We start from the raw sequence: 18,791 nt of genomic DNA, 5'->3' as shown, positions 1-18,791 counted from the left end.
AATTAGTTCTTCTAATCTTCTTCATTCTTGGAATGAATAGATTTTGAGAAACTTCTCTGGTTTCATATTACACTTAGGTCTTGCCACTTGATAAAATAAAGCAAATGTTTATGAAGGATAGGTCACTGCTTTCTGTAATTTTGATTTGTTTTACTGAGGGATGTTTTCTTTCAACAGAGATCAGGAGATTGTTGGTCATGCTGATGGACATTAATGAGAAATGTAGTCACATCACAGTGGGAGGAGTTGTTTCATAAAACTAATCACACTGAAGATCTTGGAGGGAACACCTAAAGGTAAGAAAAAAAGAGAATTGTTCTTAGCGTATAGCCTCGTTCTCTGCAAACATGGCAAATTTGTTAATAGTACCTCACCAAGTGGGTAGCTTAGACTGAGTGCAGAAGAGTTAATAAATTTGCTCCCATTTTGATGGATTTAGGAAGAGTCTGTTGAAATGGTGAGCCAAACCACACTGAAAACTTCTTGAGCAACCAAAAGAACACAGAAATGTTGTATCTCCTTCCCAAATATGCTGAGCTGTCTTCATCTCCTATGTTCCACACTGTGGCCACCATTACATGGAAGAAATACTGCTGCTCTTGTGTGACTTGTAATAGCATTACTTCCCTAAACCCCATATTTCCTTATACTGGGGACATAAGTCATCTCCATGAGATTTCAATTAAGCATTTTCTGGAAACAGCTTTATGTTTGGGAAATGGTGTCTTCATGTCGAATAGCTATGTGAGGTAAATTTTTGAGCTCAGTCACACTCCTGGATTTCACTCAAAAAAAATCACATTTATGGGCTTCTTTTCATCAAATGCATGTATAATAAAAGTATTAACATATGTATTAGCAAAGGACAATATTTGAGATGATTTTTGACAAAGCTGAAAACAGCTGAAATCAGTGATGTTGCAGCTGTGTATGTTAGGTGTAAATGTGACGTGTAAACTCCTTGCATCACTTTTCAGCTTGGGTTGGCTTCCTGGCATTAAAGACCAGCTGTTCCAGCCTATCTGCATTCATTGAGAATTGGTAATGCACAGTGGTTTAGCACAGCACAGTCCCTCTGCCAGTGTGCTGCACTGTGCAGGCTGCAGGGCAGTGTTTTTTGGCATTTTCTTAAGTGCCATTCAAGCACAGAAGAGTTTAAAACTTCTGCCTGCAGGAAGAGTTGTGAGCCCCACAATTGGGTTCTGGCCTTAACACGTACTGAGATGGAACCATTCTGAATCAGGATAAAATAGGGGAAAGTGTCAAATTTTGATCTGACAACATGACAAATATTTTAATTGGAGTGTCAGTTCTGGGTGAAATCTCTTTTGTGGGCTGTATGTGATTTCAGCACTCAGTATCACTAATGAAGGCAGTCATCAGCAGTGATGCTGGACTTGGTGGTGTAAAATGCCTGAACACCATCTAAGTTCTGCTTAAGCAAAATTGAGAACCAAAACAATCTGCAGCCTTTGTGTTGAACTTAAAACATTGTGTCTTCATTAATGCTAAATTTTTATTATATAATAGATATTTTTTTTATTTGCTTGGTCAGTTATACAGTTTGTTTTGTGAAGAAGGGGAACTAATCTCCACAAAACTTAGATTACTAAACGCCACAGTATAAACATGAAGTGCTTATCACTGTCTTCCATGACTGTATTAGTGGCTTGGACCAAAAAGGTCGTCTGAACCAACTTCCTCTTGATGAATTACCTTTTGCAATTAAGTGTGTTGATTTCCTGATGTTTCCTGAGAATTTGTGAGCAATTAATATAGTGAAGAAAAATATTCAGATGATCATTAGTTGCTAGTTATTCATTCATTCTGGCTAAACTATCTCTAGTCTGTTCATGAATTCAAGATATTTAATAGGAAATTATTTGCAACAAGGTAAGTTGGCTTGCCTGCATGCTTCTAATCTCTGAAATTTCAAATTCTTTTAAGATCAGTGATTCAAAAATCTGTTCAGATTTTTTAACATTAGGTACAACATTTGATCATCAAAAAAGTGGGGACACTTTTGAATAGTGGGGCTTGTTTGCATTTCCTCTCCCTTAAGGAATATAAAGCTAGAAACAAGAGAGACAGTGTAATTCTCTGCCTTCCTGTTCCCTCTTTCTGCAAATGTAAGTATCATCAGTGGTCAAGGTGGAAAGTTAGGCATCCTAATACGGAGATACAGACAACTTACTAGAGAATGTGTTAGTATGCCAATGTGTGCCTGTATATGTTTGACATTCTGGTACCAGACTGGTATGCTATTCAATATCTACCTGCTTTGACCTCTGAATGTCTCCTAAAATCAAGGGAATGCATAATGTTGATATCAGCTTGGACAAATACTCTACAGTTTGAGAAGATAAGGTGAATTGTTATAATTCACTGCATGTGTATCTGCTTCTTCAGTAACTGCAGGTCTTCTTGACTGTACTAAAACAAAAAACCCCATGAAAAATAGTATCCTAAAGTCTAATCAGCCTTGGTTCCATTGAACTAGAAAGTTGGGCTGGAATAAATACATCAATGGAGCAGAAATTATGGCCATGGGTACAATTCTGTCTTCCTGGATCTGCATGTCTTTCATTTCAGACCAGACCCTTATGAGAATGATCGTTACTTCAAATGAGCTTTTGGCAGATGTAATCCTGACTTTACTTTCGGGTACATGTGCCCAAAACACTTAACTTACCTCTTTTAATGTCCTACATCCTACATTCTCTTGTCCAATAATGTACTAGGACTGGGTAGACCAACTGAGTAAATCTCTCCAGTGGACAGCGAAATTTGCATCCAGGGAGAGTGAGGGGGTGAGGACCTCTCAAGGAATTATTCCGATAGTACATTTCTATGGTGTATTGCCTGTTTCAAAATACAGAAGGGTCAAAATGAAGTTAGGTATGCAAAACCACACAGCCTTTCCATGTGGTAGTGATTGTACTTCTGGACAAACTTTTAGCCAGCTTATTTGTCTGGCTGTTAACATCTATCATTAGTAGTCTGAAGAAATCTTTTTAAACAATAGTTCGTCAACACCAACTTGCATGTAGTTTGTCTTCTTGGTAGAGAGTCAAGGAGTTCAATAGATTAAAAGCATAGATAACAACTGTAATGAAGAAACAGACAGAGGGTTTTCTGGCTGCAGTGCTGTAATTCTGCTATTGTCAATAACTACTGAGTCCAATTATAATAATTAAAATCAATCTATAATCTTTTCCTATGTAGTGAACCTTGTGTATCCAGTTTAATTAGTCTGGGGTATCAGTACATTGCTTTTTAGAAAAAGTCTATGTTAGCAGTAAAGCTTGGAGATACTTGCCCATTTGTTTCCTGGTAAAGTTCAAAAAAATGACAAGCACTGTAAGGAGGCAATTTCCCATTGAAGACATTGAGTGCCATCTGTAAGGCAACAATGGTGGCTGCATGCTGTAAACAGAAGAAACCTTTAATCAAAAGCCTATGAAATGTACCTATTTTTTAACAATATAACCAGCACTGTATCTGTCCACTTAATGTTACTTGCATGGCCTCATTAGTACTTGCCCTCTGCAACACTGAGAAAATACTGTCCTTTTAATGGCTGTACAATAAACATAAGTAAATATTTAAGAAGTCTTAGTCACTTGCAGTTCTTATCAAAGTTAGTAGGAGCTGTTAAAACTTCTTTTAAAAGGGACTAGTGATTTTGCATGTTAATTAAACAGTATTTGACATCAGATCAATAAACTCTTTGGCCGATATAAAACTTATAGGTCATAATCTATCTGCAGTTTAGAAACAGGAGCTTTTAACTGACAGCAATCCAAGTATTTCCTTCTCAGTGATGGTGTTTGCACATTCTAAGCCAAAATATAAAGTCACAGTTGAGTAACTGACTTCATAAGACCTTCTAAAATAACTAACTTTAACTTAATTTTTCTTTTTTTTCTTTTTTTTTTTTTCTGGCATCTGAAAAAGATACAGGAAGCAGGAGGTTTGTTGCTAAATTATCTTTGTCATAAAAATTCAATAAAACATGAGGCATGGTATTTCCAGTTCTCTGCTCAATCCCAGCAATAAGACAGTGAAACAAGCCATGACATCAGGTGGAAAATGGAATTCTGCAGGTTTCAAAGTAGTATTTGTTCATCAAAGAATGAAAATAATTCAGTGATATTGAACTTTAACCAAATAAAAAATGCTTGTAGGTGCATTTCATGAAGGAAATAAAGTTTCATGGTTTTCACTGCATTTAATAACTGCAGAAAGGGAGCATAAAAGAAACAGAAAGGACTCACCGCAGAATACATAACCATCTTTTGCTGGTGTGAAGGCTTTTTTCTAGCATCTGAGATATGCTTTAGAATATTTTTTAAAAGAATACCTGAAAAAAAATGGGGAGGCAATGATAATGAAAGGGATGCTTGTGTCAACATCTGTATCACTTGTTGGTGTTTTAACACAATCTATCTTTAAATGCAATTGACTATAGGTGATTTGTGCAGAGTCCTCTGATTAATTCTGATACTATCTCTTATATGAACAGTGGGCCTATTTTACTCCTGCGTGAAATGTTTTGGGTGTCCCTAATAGCCTAAACAGCTTCAAGCAGTGCATTCACAGCTGCTTTGTGCCAGCAGAACAGTGCAAGAAGAGCAGGGTAATGAATACTACCTTATTTTATGTGTAACTCCATTGACTTCCTGATTTCCAGAGGAAAAGAGCATATCCTTTGGATTCTTGGCCTTCTTAAATCATGTGGTTGTCTGTATTTTGTTAACGTTAACTGCTGAAAAGTTGTATGACAAACTATATGAATTAAATCAATGGCCGTGCTAGCAGTATGTTAGCATAAGGTTCGAATCTCGACAAATTAAAATCCTAAAATGAGAACCGTACATGCTAGCAGAATTAGACACATGTATTGTCTTCAGCTACTGGCACATGTTTTTTAATAGCAATTGTTAGTAAAGCAAGAACAGAGATGTGAACTTTGTGCTTAGTTTTGTAAGTTGGAACTCCAAAAAAGCGAACAAATTGGTCCATGCTTAATGTGACTTGTCCTTGTAGCTCACAGAGCCTGACTGTACAGTGTCCAAATAAAACAAAAAAGGCCTGAAAGGTGACAGTGGATGAATGGAGGAGAATGAATGATTGAAAAGATATAAACTATTTTGAAATTTCAGCTACTATTTGCTGAGCAGAATAAAGTTTAGAAGCAGTTTAATAATCTCGTTTTAGTACTCTTAGTAATGGTGTATGAAGACTGTAAGGCAACAAAATTACCATCCTAGAGATTATTACAAATAATCTCTTCTTAAGTAAGTTAAGCATGGTGCTTTACATTAAATTCAGACTTGGTTCTGTTCAGCAAGGATCTCTATATTACTTTGGATTTCTTGTATAGTGTAACCAAAATGATACCTCCATTATAATGTTGGACTAGGATATTCATGACTCATATCCTCACCATCTCTCTTCGCATTAATCAAAATCTTTCAGTGCTGATCACCAATATCCACATCATGGAATCTTTCATAGTTCTGCTACGGAATCAGTAGCAATTTTTATGATATGCCCTCTCTTCTTTCCCATTCTACTCGTGGCTTTAAATGGGGTAAGAATTCGGCTTACCTCCCTGCAAACGTGATTTTTGTATTCGTTTGTGGAACCCAAATTCCGCCTGCAATAACAATTCTGAGAGCTTTATCAGCTTGGTCCTGACACCGTGAGTAGCCCAAACAGGTAAAGTGTAATTGTTAATATCCTACAGTGAAGAAAGAGAACATGGTGATTTTCGTACAGATTCCTACTGCTAACTGTTGGTTGTTCTGGCACAAAATGCTTGTCAGAACAAATTCTGAATGTTTCACTCAAGTAATATTTTCTCTATAATAAAATAATGAGTGTATTTTGCATTTAGACAGCTGTAGTATTCTATTTATAGCATCACATAGGTCAAAACAAATTTGTATGGCAGTGTTCCACAAGAAGAAGAAATATAATACTAAAAATTATGCAAAAAGTGACTGGCATTATTTATGCGAATTACTAATGCAGTTTTCATGTGCAAAAAAATGAACTTTATGACTCTTTCTTTTCCAGCCATTTACTGGCATATATCCTGAGATCTTTACTGAAACAAACCCTAGATAGATGTCAGGATTTTAGGGGCTGGCAGCCCTGAGATATGAGTGAGATCCAGAGGTCCAGTAGGAATATATATGGCTGTAGTCAGATGGACCAGAGTATAAGCTATATGTATAAGGATTAGAAACATAGATGGAATTCATACCTACCTATACCAGGTCTATTGGATAATGACACAGTCCTCAAGCTAAAGTGGAATGGATTAGTCTTTCCCTAGGGATGCAGCCCAAGATATGTTAATGGTTACAACTATGAGAAGGGAAGATCTGCCCAACACTCCTGGTTTGCACTACCTTGAATTCCTGTTTAAACAAGGTGGGTACATTTCCTTCAGTGCAATGTAACCATTGGACTGAGCTCACCAAAGGGAGTGTTCTTGTAACAACGACTTCTGAGGAAAATGCAAACTACTTAACGCATTTGTTTAAACAAGTGAAACAATGGAACATGTTAGGTTACACCAACTCAGGTCACAATGTATCACTTTCTTTTTTAACAGATATGATTTGTATCTTGAGAGGAAAATTGGCTAGTTGAGTGCTATTTAAGACAGTACTGTAGGCAAGCAAGTACTTCAGTTTCCAGGACACTTGAAAGTCAGATGATACTTAGCCAAAAGTAACAGATACAGAATGCAAGCTACTGTAGTTTCATGAATTGTATTTTATAAAACGATGTGAGAAAGCTCTCTTTGTATGCTTGAAAGGGTGAGAGTGGCTTTTATAGTAGATTTCTTAATTGATACCCCCAGAGTCTTCACTGAGTAGTATGAAAGACCAAAGCTCATCAAATCTAACACTAGGAGGAAAAACCCAACTAATGAGCTTTTTCTTCCAACATTTTGCTAGATCCTTGATGGGAGCTGTTGATTTTGCACATTTCTCTGATGGCACAGGTTTCTCAGTATGATATAACAATTGAAATAAAAAGTTGTGGTGCTGAGCTATCCTGCATTTGGAAAATATGAAAGGGTGACCTCAATGAAATTACAGTGAGATATCCCAACATGTTAACATTTCATTTAACTTAAGGCCTGCCTAACATTCTATTCAACATTTGGTCCATTTGGACCAAAGTTGGGCCTTTGCAGAAACTGCAAGGACAGAAGGTAAACTCATTAGCATCACACCCAAATATTACATTTGCTTGTGAAATCTACATTAAAACTGCCTCAGTTTTCTAGGGAATATTCCAGTACTGATGACTGATTTATCATTATTATTTGAATTTAAAAATAATTATGCATTAAAGCATTTGTAGTGAAAGCTGCCTGCAACAATAACTTGTTAACGCAAGACTGCAGTTCTCACTTGCTTCAGCTGAGATAAGTCTAGACTTTGAAGTGACATGAAGAGGGGCTTGTTGCTACATTAAGGGCACTCAGGATTTTTTCGAATTCCAATCAGAGGTACCAGACTGTGGGACCCAGATACCCATGACAGCTGGGCACCACAGTACCCCTTTTGTTATAAAATCCATGCTTCTTTCTGATGTGCCTGGTTCCTTTGCATAGAACAGGCTCCTAAACTTGCCCAAATAGCCATCTGTGACATTCCAATGGCTGCTTAATTCCTGAAAATACTCTTGACTGCTACTGTCCATATGCAAATAATGACTTATGTTGCTTATACAATGTGCATAAAATCTTTGTGGAAGGATGCTTATGTTTCTTTGCCAGCAACATATTTTATTCGTGTGCATCTCTGTGAAGGGGTTTGGAGGAGTAACATGATAATTTTATCCAAAGGTATGCTTTTACCTAACTCATATGCGGTCACTGACAGGATCTTGAATTTGGTAAGTCATTGCTTTCTGTTCCTTATAGTGGTGGACGACCCACAGCAGCCTCACACAGTCATACTGTCTTTACAGGATTTTCAGTTGCAATTTAGATGTTAGGTGAGGGTTTCTGGGGAAGAAGCTGCAAATAGTGCTTCAAAAAGGTCTGGAAGCACAGAGATACCCTCTTTTGACGTCTTACAGACAGTAGAAATAAGAGCTAAAACAATTTTGTGAAAGTGTAAGTATTTCTATTGGACCTTTGGAATTTTCTTTATATTATTACCTCATATTGTAAAGTGTCAGAGAGCTTCAGAATTCTTTCAGTGTTCAGCTTCTTCAATGGGTATCCTGTATGAGTGGCTAAAAACTTCAGAAATGGCTGGAAAACAAAAAAGCAAACTTTTAGTACACAGGGCCTTTGTACATCATTTCCTCACACTGCCATACTAGAAGATAGTAATTTTTAGAACCAAGATAGTCTTTGCACTTAAGCAATGAACTGTTGCTGAGTGGTAAGAGAATCAGGCCTATTCATCTAGACAAGGTTGGTGACCTGAGTTCAGATTTGAAGTACGGTGGTGGTTTATGCTTGATGGAAATGTTCAGAAGGGGGCAGAGTAGAAGGGACACTGATATATGAGGAAGTCTGGCAGAAATTTAGAAAGTGCTTAAAGGAAGTGTGATAAACAGAATTATGTTGGTACTCAGCAGAAGGGAAGTACGATGTAAATACGATAAAACTGGGAATTATGATTCACTCATGTATAATACCCAGATGTAGAGCCACAGATAGATGGCTGAGGTCAGTGATTAAAGATTATAGAAAACCAGGTGAGTTTGATAGTGTCATTTTTAATAAACCTGAGAAGAAGACGGTTGCAGCAGAATAAACAAGTGATTACATAGCCATGGAAAGATTTTGGTGGTGGAGAAAGAAAGGAAAGGATACCTTACAGAGGCAAAAACAATGAATGAAGACTTCAGGTGTGAAACATGAACGGGTACTTGAGGAAAGCACTGAGTCTGTTTTATAGAAAATCTGGGAAATTGAGCTGTGAGCATCTTGTGGATGAGGAAGGTGGAAGAGGAATCTGAACTAGCAGAGAGTTATATAGACAGAGACAGAGGAATTGCTTTACATGGGAGTAAACAGAGAGAGGTGTTGGAGTGATTTGAGAGGTTTTGGCACCGACTGATCTGAGTTTTTGTTTTGTCTGCTGTCCTAGAAGGTAGGTGGGCTGGGTTTTTGCAAGGTAGTCAATAATTTATCTTTTCTATGACTTCCAATTTTCAATTGATGGGAATAGCCCCCTCCAGCTGGATCTATAATGTTGTAATAATGTTTTGGGTATGTTGCCTACACCCACTGTGAAGATTAGAGATCTGGAAGGAGCATATTGACTGCCATTTTTTAAACTTACCTGTTAGATAATGTTGACAAAAGTGGTCCATTTTAACTGGATTTCCAGAACTGAAAATACTTTACCTTGTACTGCTTGAATTGCCTTTGGAAATCCCTTGTTTCAAAGGTTTCTCTCAGAAGCTCACTGTATCTTGGGCAGTGTGAAAAAGGTAAGTATAACAACTGAAAAGAAAATTGCAAAACACTTGTTAGGCAAGGTGCTTTATGTTCTGCAATTCAATATACCCTGGCAAGATTGTTGTTCTAATTGGCTGCACTAGTTAGAACAAGCTGAAAAATAATTTGGGAATGTAGTTTTCAAGGATAATAATCTTCAGGACTGTAAGAGTCATACTGATGACTACTTACAAAATAATCTTTAAATGTTCAGAGGACTAATAGCTGCAGTAGTTCAAAGTTAAGGGATCCATTTACACAAGATGAAATTTGTCCCTCAACAGAAGACTAACACAAGCCCTCATGTACAGCTTTGTGCTTGGCTTCCCCAGGGATGATTTCATTCATTGTGTTCAGTCTTTCTTTAAACACACCGTCACCTTTTTGCAACAAATTGCCAAGCAGCAACTGGACTGCAATAGGAGTCTTCGTGCATACTCAGCTGTATTAAGTGGACTTACCACAGCTTACCTCAAAGTGCATGCACTGAGCTTCAAAGTGCATGAAAAACAATCCTGCAACTCAATTTTCACAGTAATGAAAGTCCCAGAATAATTATTTTGTCTTTTCTGTTGGCTGCAAACTGAGAAATGTTGAAGCACTAGTGAAAACAGGTATGCTTCCTCTTCTCATACAAAGCAAGCCATGTTTGTGATAAGTTTAAGATTAATCTGCTTCTATAGTGGTTAACTCACATAATAGGATAACTCTTTTTCTCTGTACCTAGGACTTCTGTTTTTCTTCCTTTTTTTGTTAGGTCCGGGTCTCTGATACATAAGTCCATTCTTGTGGAAGCTCTTGACAATATTTCTACTCAGCTTATTAGGACTTTCTGTGCAATGCTTGTTACATAATGTACTTTTCGTTGCCTTTATCATGCCCTTTATGCGGCCTCTTCATCTCATATCCTAAGCAGTTTACTAATGATTAAGGGAAAACAAATGCCTCTAGTATATACTCACATTATCATGTGACAGTGGCACTGTGTGAACTGGAATTGGCTGCCAAAGAATTCTGGGGTTCCAAATCTCACCCTGTGTTGGTGGGTACAGCCCAGCAAGACTTGCCTGAGCACTCATAAGTGTGTGATCACAGTCAGTGCTTTGAACATAAATCTGGAGCAAGAAAAAGACAAAAATTTTGAAAGGTCATTTCTCTTCTTAGGTTTTGGGTTTCTTTTTTTCTGTTGGTAGGAAAGAAGGCGACCAGTACTGTGCTGGGGAAGCTTTCATTAAAATGGCGTGGGGTGAAGAAGGGCTGTGAGAAAGAAGGAGGAGGGAGAAAGAGTGAAGCTGGAATAGGGCCTTGGAATAAAATGTTGTTGGACAAGTGAGCTGCAGCATGGTAGCATTTCACTTAGAAATCCTAGTGGAAAGCATAAGAATGACTCCATTTGACCACTAGGCTTTGGGACATTGCGTATGCACTGAACAGTTGCACTCTAAATGAAAACAACTAAGCTGTACCTGCACTCCATGTGGAAGTGTAGCACTGGAGTTATCCAACATAGATACTCTGCCATACAACAGTGAGGCATCTGAACGTGATAGCCTAAAAAGTCTTTCACATGGTTTTCAGTTAGCCATCTGCCTGAATAAAAGTTGACCCAGTTTCAGGGATACTTTGAAATTACATTGAATTCAGTGGGTATTAAATTTTCTCCAACCTCACCAGGTTTGGACTCTCATGCATTCAGGAAGTCTCATTAACATCCATGAAAAAAAATCTTCCCTCCCAGATCCAGTACTTGCCTCACACTGCTTGTATACGACACTCAGGAAATAAGAGTATCTCCTCCGCATGTACTGTCCAAGCTCATACTGTTGCTGTATGCCAAGCTGTAGAAGTAACAGAATAGTGTAAGAGGCTCAAGAAGTGTGCTATGCATCCATTTCTGCAACCAAAAAACGAGACAGTATTTCATATTATTTTGACAAATACCTTTTTCCTTTATAAAATGGAGGAAAGGAGACGGGGAAAAAAGCAGTAAAGTTGCTGCATGTACAGTAATGGATAATGTTAGAGATCTCTTCCTGACGGATGCCATTTTACATTGTGCTTTACAGAAAGCTATGTATATGTTTATCCAAGCCAGTAAGACTGGCTGAGGGGCAGGGTGACTTACAGCAGGCATAGAGATGTCCTGACACCATCTGTCTAGTTTCTGCTCTTTGGATGGCTCACAGCTGATTAACTGGGAATTCAGAGTAACCACCTGTCCCTGAAGACACATCCAGGGTATGAGTCCCATAGAGTATCACCAGTGATTCTGTATGGAGGCTACAGTTTTGGCCTGAATCTTGAATCAAAGATTTCAAGTAGAAGTCCTCTAACGCTTCAGGTATTTTGCTGCAATGATTAATTATTATCAACAGTCTAAAACATTTGATTCTTGGTTCTTTTCTATGTTCCCAGTTTTCAGTCAGTGGATCTTGTTACATTTTTGAATGACACATTCTTTACCATCACAGATCTTATTCCCAGTAAGATAATAATCAGTAAGATGGAATCAAGTCACTTAATCTCTGTGCTAAACTAAGTAGATGACAATTCTCTACTCTCACAGAAAAATGTTTTCCAGCCTCAGCATTTTAGTAGCTCTAACTGAACATTTTCCAGTTTACCAACATAATTTGGTAAACACGTGACATGAGAATCACATGCAATGTCCCTGTAATGGTCTCAATACTGTTATCTTTTTACTTGTACCTGGTGTTATGTGGCATACATAGAAATATATTCAACTTTGCTCAAGTAATCACTACTCTGCACTGGAGTCACAGGTACAGTGATTACTCATTGCTTGCTAAAGTCCTTTTGTAAGTCATAGGATAATTCAGGTTGAAAGGGAGCTCAGGAAGTCTCCAGTCCAACCTCCTGTTCACAGCAGAGTCAGCTATGAGGTCAGACCAAGTTAGTCAGGGCATTATCCAGAGTGCCAGATGTGGCCCACAGTGTGTGTGTGTGATCACCTCTTTCTGTTGCTGGAATTGTGCATCCAGTTTCCTAGGGTATATTTGACTTAGGCTTCTGCCCCAACTTGCCTAACGTGTGTTGTTAAATCCTGACACCCTGGTCTTGAAGCCTTCCATGCCCTGGAACAAGCTGGCTTGTAGTGCTGAACTCACAGAGTGTCTATGTGGAATGACTGAGTCACAGCCGAGTTAAGGCATAGGAAGCTGGTCTGTTACTCCTGTTTCTTCAAGGGAGATGACGTGAGAGGAAACAGGCCTGACTTTTGCATTGGAGATCAGTTTGGCCTCCTAAGAATGTGGAGGAAGAGAAACCCCTCAGGCCGTTTGTTCTATTCTGATTTTGGTGAAGACCTAGCAAGTGGCTACTTCCTCTAGGAGAGAAAAACATGTGCGTTGTGCTGGACCCACTGGACATAAGGTGTGTAAGTGAACTCACTTCAGCAGCCTAACAGAGACACACACCTCACAGTCTGCCTACATATACACAAGAGCCATTCATCTGGAACATCAGATTTCTGGCACATCTAAACTACTTCAGTGAGGCTGCCTGGTTCCCAGGATCCTGGGCAAATAACCAGTGGATTTTTCTATCCAAAAAACGTATCTTGGGGAAAAAGGAATGAAGCACAGACACAGTGGGTACTGCTGGTGGGAGTGCAGCAGAAGAAGGGTTAAAGCCACTAGTGTCCACATACTCCATTACAGTCTGATGATACAAGAGTTCACCCTTTGCTCCATTCACAAGAGGTGGCAGCTAAGAAAATTACAGTTAATGCAGAGGCACAGTTTCTGCAGTTGGACTCTGCAGTTGCCTTAGCTGCTACTAGTTACTGCCATCAGCTGATGCGTGTGTGCAAGCTCAGCTCTGCTGTATTCCACCAATACCTGCACTAAAATAGCTGAGCTTTAAATCAACTTTCCCTGGTACAGCTTGAGAGAAATTTCTGCTAGTACTGATTTTAGTAGTTCATGAGCTAGGAGGCACTCCTACTCAGCAGAGATTGAGGCTGGTCTGTGAACACTTCCACCGCCTTATGCCACTGATGATTAAAGCATCATGTTTGGTCTCAGGTGGACTGTGATGGTCACTAGTGCTTGGCTCCTCCCAAAACACCCACATCTGCAAACAACTCAACATACGCTGCTACTGGACCAGAACAGGCTGACTCGTTTAAAATCAGTGACTGCTCGTAGCTGTAGCTTCCTAGTAAGTTCTTTGGCTGTCCTTTTGGAGAGCTATATATAGCACCTTAATATGGGCTTCCCCCAAGTGAGAACAAAGTTCCAAACCCCAAATATCAACACGCTACATTTCAATATTTCAGTATATTGGGCCAGGTAAGAAAACAGACCTTGGTAAGCTGTCCGTATCCCTGCTGCCTTGCAACTTCTCTGTGGTTGTCAGTTGGAAAAAACTCTTGTGGAGTGTGGTCACCATGACGAAATACCTGATGAAATAGATGGAATTCCCTTTGCATTACTGGGATTTTTGTGATAGATGTAATTAGTGCAGTCACAAGGAATATGCAAAGACAGCGAGTACTGTATCTGACAGATGCTGAATATACTCATGCTGCTTTTCTTGGGTCTAGAGAGCTACACCACCTGTTTGATTTATTTAGACAAGTGTAACTTGTCTTTTTTTCCTGGCATTTGAAAAGTAATGAGCTTAAATAAATTTTGGTAAGTCATAAAAACTATAAAATATCTTAATATAATTTAAAGAGGGTTTATATATTTCAGGAGCTATAGATCACAACATTAAATAAACAGAAAACAAACAGAAGCATGTAAGTAATTTTCCAGAAATATTATAATGTTAATATTTTGGTAGGACTGAGGGGGAATTCAGAAGGAAAAAACCCCAAACTACTGCTCTAAGATACTGTTTCTGTGGCTGACTGCTTTGAAGCCTTCTTTCTTGGAAGAAATTGGCCTTAAAAAGCCACCTGTTGACAGTTTCATCACACAAGATGATAGAAGTGTCATCCAATATCTAAATACAGACTAAACTGTTAGTTTGAAAACATTGAACCTGTTCTGCAATTTCAGTTCACATAGAAGGTATATCTATAAAGATGCATCTAGATTTTTTATTTCTATAATGAATTATTTCCTTGTCCAGCATAATTCCTGTATATATATATTAATCTATGTGTCACATAATTTTAAAAATTAACCACCAGATTTTTTTTTATTTTTTAATCCAAGTAGAGAGAAATAAAATTGAAAACTGCAGCAAAAATAGTATATAAGTGATTTACAAGCACATACAGTGTTCAGAACAAGATTCAGGCTTCCTGCAAACAAACAGTACATCATAATCATTGCAAGTAGCTATAGTTTCACAACACTGGTTCAGTGTTGCTTATTCAGTGCCATAGTACACTAGTTTGGATTTCACATAGTGAAATTTGTTTTGCATGTTAATCCATTGCAACCACTGGAAAAGTGGGAACTCTTCCATGGTAAAGAGGGTTTTTGCACTAGTTGTGAAATCTTCTTCTACAATTTAAAGAAGAATTCTACATGATTCCTCTCTTAGTGCTATAAAAAAGGCATTCTTTGTCAATCCAGAAAGTTAAGTTCATCTAGGACTGCACAAAGGAGACAAATTATACATTCTTATTTAAAATTGAGGATTTTGTTGTACAATGCAACAGTGAACTTTGAATATGCAGGAAACAAATATTCAAAAAGTGCCCCCTGCCCCCCTATCCTAGAGTACAAGAGCCGTAAGTGACAAGTTTTAAAGAAATTCCATTTGCCCATGAACTATCTACTTACTATGGACACAAACTTCAGTTTTCTTTTAGCTGTCGTTTGTTGAAGAAAGATGCAGAAAAGGCAGAACATGAAACACAGACTCCAGATTCCACACACCAGCTGCCTTGCTCTCATCCTGAGGGTAGCTTTCAGCTATTTTGCACACCAAGGTCCCTGGCTGATGTGGTGGTACAGTAGATATGTGGTTAAGAGGGGAGGAGTCAGTTGTGCTCAGTGAAGTCCAAAAGCGGGCTGTGAGCTTGCATCCTCCTCCCTTTTTTCCCTTCTAAGGTTAGTGCTTTTCAGGAGATTTGTGAAATGAAAAGTGTATTTTGCATTTGCACTCCATTTCTGTGTCCCATGTATAACATGAAGTGGCATCTCTGAGCACTCTAATTCCTGTCCTGGCACTTGCAAGGCAGGTGAACATAAAGAACTAGAAGATGCCTTCTGTTATTTAAGCTAGGATATAGTATGGTCAATCAGCCTTCTCAAAAGTGAAAATGCTGCAGATATGCTGTCTCTTGCTGTATGCAGAAGAGCTAGTAAACCATCCTCATACCTACTGCTCACACAGGCTTCTCTGAACTTTGTACTAGAAAGCTAGAAGGACCAGTGCTAACATTTGTTCTTTTATAAAGGATCTATGGATTTTCCCCTGGATTTGGCAGTGGTCTGTAGAAGGAATAGACAGCAGAAGGTTTTGTTGCACACGAGCAGGGATAAGACCAAATTCATTGAAAACAAAAAAAAAGTTACATGGATGAACTTTTAATCTCTACAGTAGTTTGACTGTGTCTCTAGTGGCAAAATGTGTGCCACTGTTTCCTAGAACTATTCCACAGAATTTAATACAGTTAGGTAAATTCATTATTTTCAAATCTTTCTTGCTGCAAACACTCACATTGTTACAGCATGCATAATTCAAACATTGTTTCTGTCATTTCCCCAGTATATTTTAAATAAAGAAAAAATGTAGTTTGGATACAGTGTTGCAAAAGACAGGATTGATCTTACAAGCTTATTGGTCTATGTTCAGTCACATTCATGTGTTAATGGAAGCCCTGATAATATGTAAAAAATTGAGGGTGATTTCTGAATGATCAAAAGCTCTCTGTATGTAAGAATGTAAAAGAAATTAGTGGAAACAAAAGTATTGCTACCTAAAAAGGTTATATACTCTCAGCCCAGTTTAAGGCACAAAAAGCAAAACTTTCCTTCATAATTATTGGGTACAGCCTTGTCTAAAGGCATCAGTTCTCTTTCCTAAAGTAACAATGCTGTACCTTTCACGTCTGTCAAAGCTGAAGAGATTCCTCTGTGGAACTTCCAGAGGTCAGACTTTCTTGGTGCAAGATGGCTCATCTGTTGTTTCTGCTTTTGTGCCTGACAAGTCTAACACACTCATGCAGAAATAGAAAAATACGGGGAACCATCCGCATTTATTGAGAAAGATTTATTTATTTTTTTTTAGATAAGGAACCAAGGGGAGATGTGGGTCAACTAATTAAAGCTGCTCACACCCTGTACATTTTCTTGCCTCCACTGGCTGTCATACTTCAAAAAGCTCTTTGAAGAGACTATGTATTTTGCTGTTTCTAGAGGACATGACATCAGATGCCACTCCTAAAATACACTGCTCTGCAAGGCAAGGTTTTTAATTAGACCAGTTGGTATCACTAAGGAAAAGCAGGCAAGTTCTCAGGATGGCAAGGCTCCATTCAGGTTCTTCAGATACTGTAGATACATCTAGCAGGGACAGCAGATATACAACAGGAGCAGAAAGGTTTAACTTTATTCTTTTCAAGCACCCATTGTGTCATACTTTATGTGAGTTTTCTTTGACAAGCAAGGTGAAATTACTCTTTCTTTGGAGATGGCAAAATATTAGTGTAACAACTGATACTTGCTTCCTTCAATCTGAGCTTGGTGTTGCTAATTCTGTGGGTAGACACATAAAGGGCTGGAGTTATTTTAAAGTACACCGTGTTGGTTAACTCTGTTCCTGCTGAAGGTCATAGAGGGAGAATGAAACAGTGTGCTGTGCAGTGTACCAGTGTTCCTGAGTGAAACTCTAGGGAGCGGGAAATGGAGCATTCTTGGCAGCTAACTCTAACCTGCAGAAATCCCTTGTTGCAGGTGGTGAAAGGTGTGAAAACTGTAGCTGCTTTCAAAGTCAAGGTAACTGATACTTTAATATGCCTGCAGCCGGTGTTAAAACAACAGCTGAAGGTAGAAGAGGAGGAGATAATGATAAAGACAGTAAGTGAACCTCCCTCACTGCCTTGGAAGTACAAATGAAAATATCTGAGGTGTAGATTGTATGCCTTTATTTTACCAATAAACTTGATGAAATATTTGAGGCATCGTGATGAACATAACATTATATAAGCAAGTAAAAGTACAGCTTTGTGTTGTGTTGTGTTGTGTCCTGTATTGCGGTGTCTGAAGAGTCAGTGTGTTAAGAAATGCTGCTGGATCTCTGACATTGTTTAGGGAATTTAAGTTTTCATTAACAGTCCTTCAGAGCTTTAAAGTAGGTTCACAGTTTAAGTGCTGTTGTTGTATTTAAAAGCTCAGTAATCCAAAGGACAAAATTTGGCCCTCTCTCCCCAAACTGCAATGTGAAGAATCTTCTCCAAGCTGTGATGCTTACCCTCTCCTCCAGTTTTTAAGTGTAGGGTAAAATCTGCTTGGTTTTTAAACACAGTGTAGGATTGGACTTAAATTTGAGATGCTACGTCTTCATCTGAAGTGGAGGAGGATCAGAATCAGTTGAAGATACACTGATAAGCATATTAGGAGAAGACTTCAGTGTAGAATTAGTGGGGAGAGAAGGCAGGTGTAGGAGGATTTCAACCTTCCCACCCTGCCTCCCCTCATTCCCCCTTTCCTGAAATGCCCCCTAGTGGGGCATAGTGAGGATATAATTCATTCAGCTGCGATAAACTGACAGCCAGAACAAAAAAATTCCAACTCCATGCCACTTGCTTAGTATCTAAATAGATAGGTATCAGCTGCTCTATTTAGCTAATGCTTAACAGACTTCTTTGGTCCTTAACGTTAGGAAAAAAAACAAAGGCATGTCATGTCACCATGCCTGTGTCCAAGGGACACATTACCCCCACCACAAAAAGAATTCTCCCCCAATTAGATACACACTTTCTCTTAATGATTTCAGTGGCTGGCATGCAATGTTCTTTCAGCCCATTTTAAGATTTAGAGGCATGTTCAGCTGTTCTGAGGAGCTGGGTCAAGGCTTGTCAGGAGTATGAGCAAAATGGAGCATTTGCACTCTGCAAATAAGAGTAATCTGCAATGGTAACAGGCACCCTAAAAAGCAGTGTGTGATGTTCTTGCTGCTGCTGGCAGGAGGCAGAGCTCCATATTCTCCAAACCTTCCTTAAATGGCAGCAGAAAACAGAGACAGCAGTTGGTCTTGGGACTTGTAAGGTGTGGGGCTTTGGCTGGTCTTAGGCCATTCAGCATTATAAGCAATTGCCTTCTCTTTGGGTTCAAAGCTGCACTCTTGATGTCAATCTGAGATAAAATACTTGTAG

General features: G+C 38.6%; 2 protein-coding genes across 3 annotated transcripts in view; one reads left to right on the top strand and one right to left on the bottom strand.

Annotated features, from left to right (window-relative positions):
- The first annotated feature begins 187 nt into the window (after positions 1–187).
- Positions 188–18,791, top strand: part of CPNE4 (copine 4) — a 315,514-nt gene continuing 296,910 nt past the window's right edge. For both annotated transcript variants that reach the window (XM_055806291.1, XM_005242246.4), the window contains exon 1: positions 188–296. The gene's annotated coding sequence lies outside the window, so the exon portion shown is untranslated. The remainder of the gene's footprint in view (positions 297–18,791) is intronic.
- On the bottom strand, positions 2,706–15,366 carry LOC101911354 (prostatic acid phosphatase-like). The gene is made up of 10 exons (XM_005242245.3): positions 15,253–15,366; positions 13,818–13,913; positions 11,242–11,328; positions 10,453–10,605; positions 9,398–9,496; positions 8,195–8,290; positions 5,614–5,746; positions 4,278–4,363; positions 3,320–3,426; positions 2,706–2,862 (listed from the first exon to the last, which is right to left on the bottom strand). Exons 1-10 carry the CDS (start codon positions 15,364–15,366, stop codon positions 2,706–2,708), a joined length of 1,128 nt encoding a protein of 375 aa, XP_005242302.1.

The sequence above is a fragment of the Falco peregrinus genome, chromosome 5, assembly GCF_023634155.1.
Source record: "Falco peregrinus isolate bFalPer1 chromosome 5, bFalPer1.pri, whole genome shotgun sequence".
Taxonomy (NCBI): domain Eukaryota; kingdom Metazoa; phylum Chordata; class Aves; order Falconiformes; family Falconidae; genus Falco; species Falco peregrinus.
The sequence above is the reverse complement of the archived record's forward strand: the minus strand, read 5'-3'. Positions and strand labels throughout refer to the sequence as shown.

What these genes read in the sequence shown, in the direction of transcription:
- LOC101911354 (XM_005242245.3), bottom strand. Translation starts at nt 15,366, where the DNA reads ATGAGAGCAAGGCAGCTGGTGTGTGGAATCTGGAGTCTGTGTTTCATG. An exon ending in GGCAATTCAAGCAGTACAAG is followed by an intron (nt 8,291 to 9,397) that starts GTAAAGTATTTT and finishes TTTGTTTTCCAG; the next exon opens with CCATTTCTGAAGTTTTTAGC. An exon ending in CTTTACCAGGAAACAAATGG is followed by an intron (nt 2,863 to 3,319) that starts GCAAGTATCTCC and finishes ATTTTGAAACAG; the next exon opens with GCAATACACCATAGAAATGT.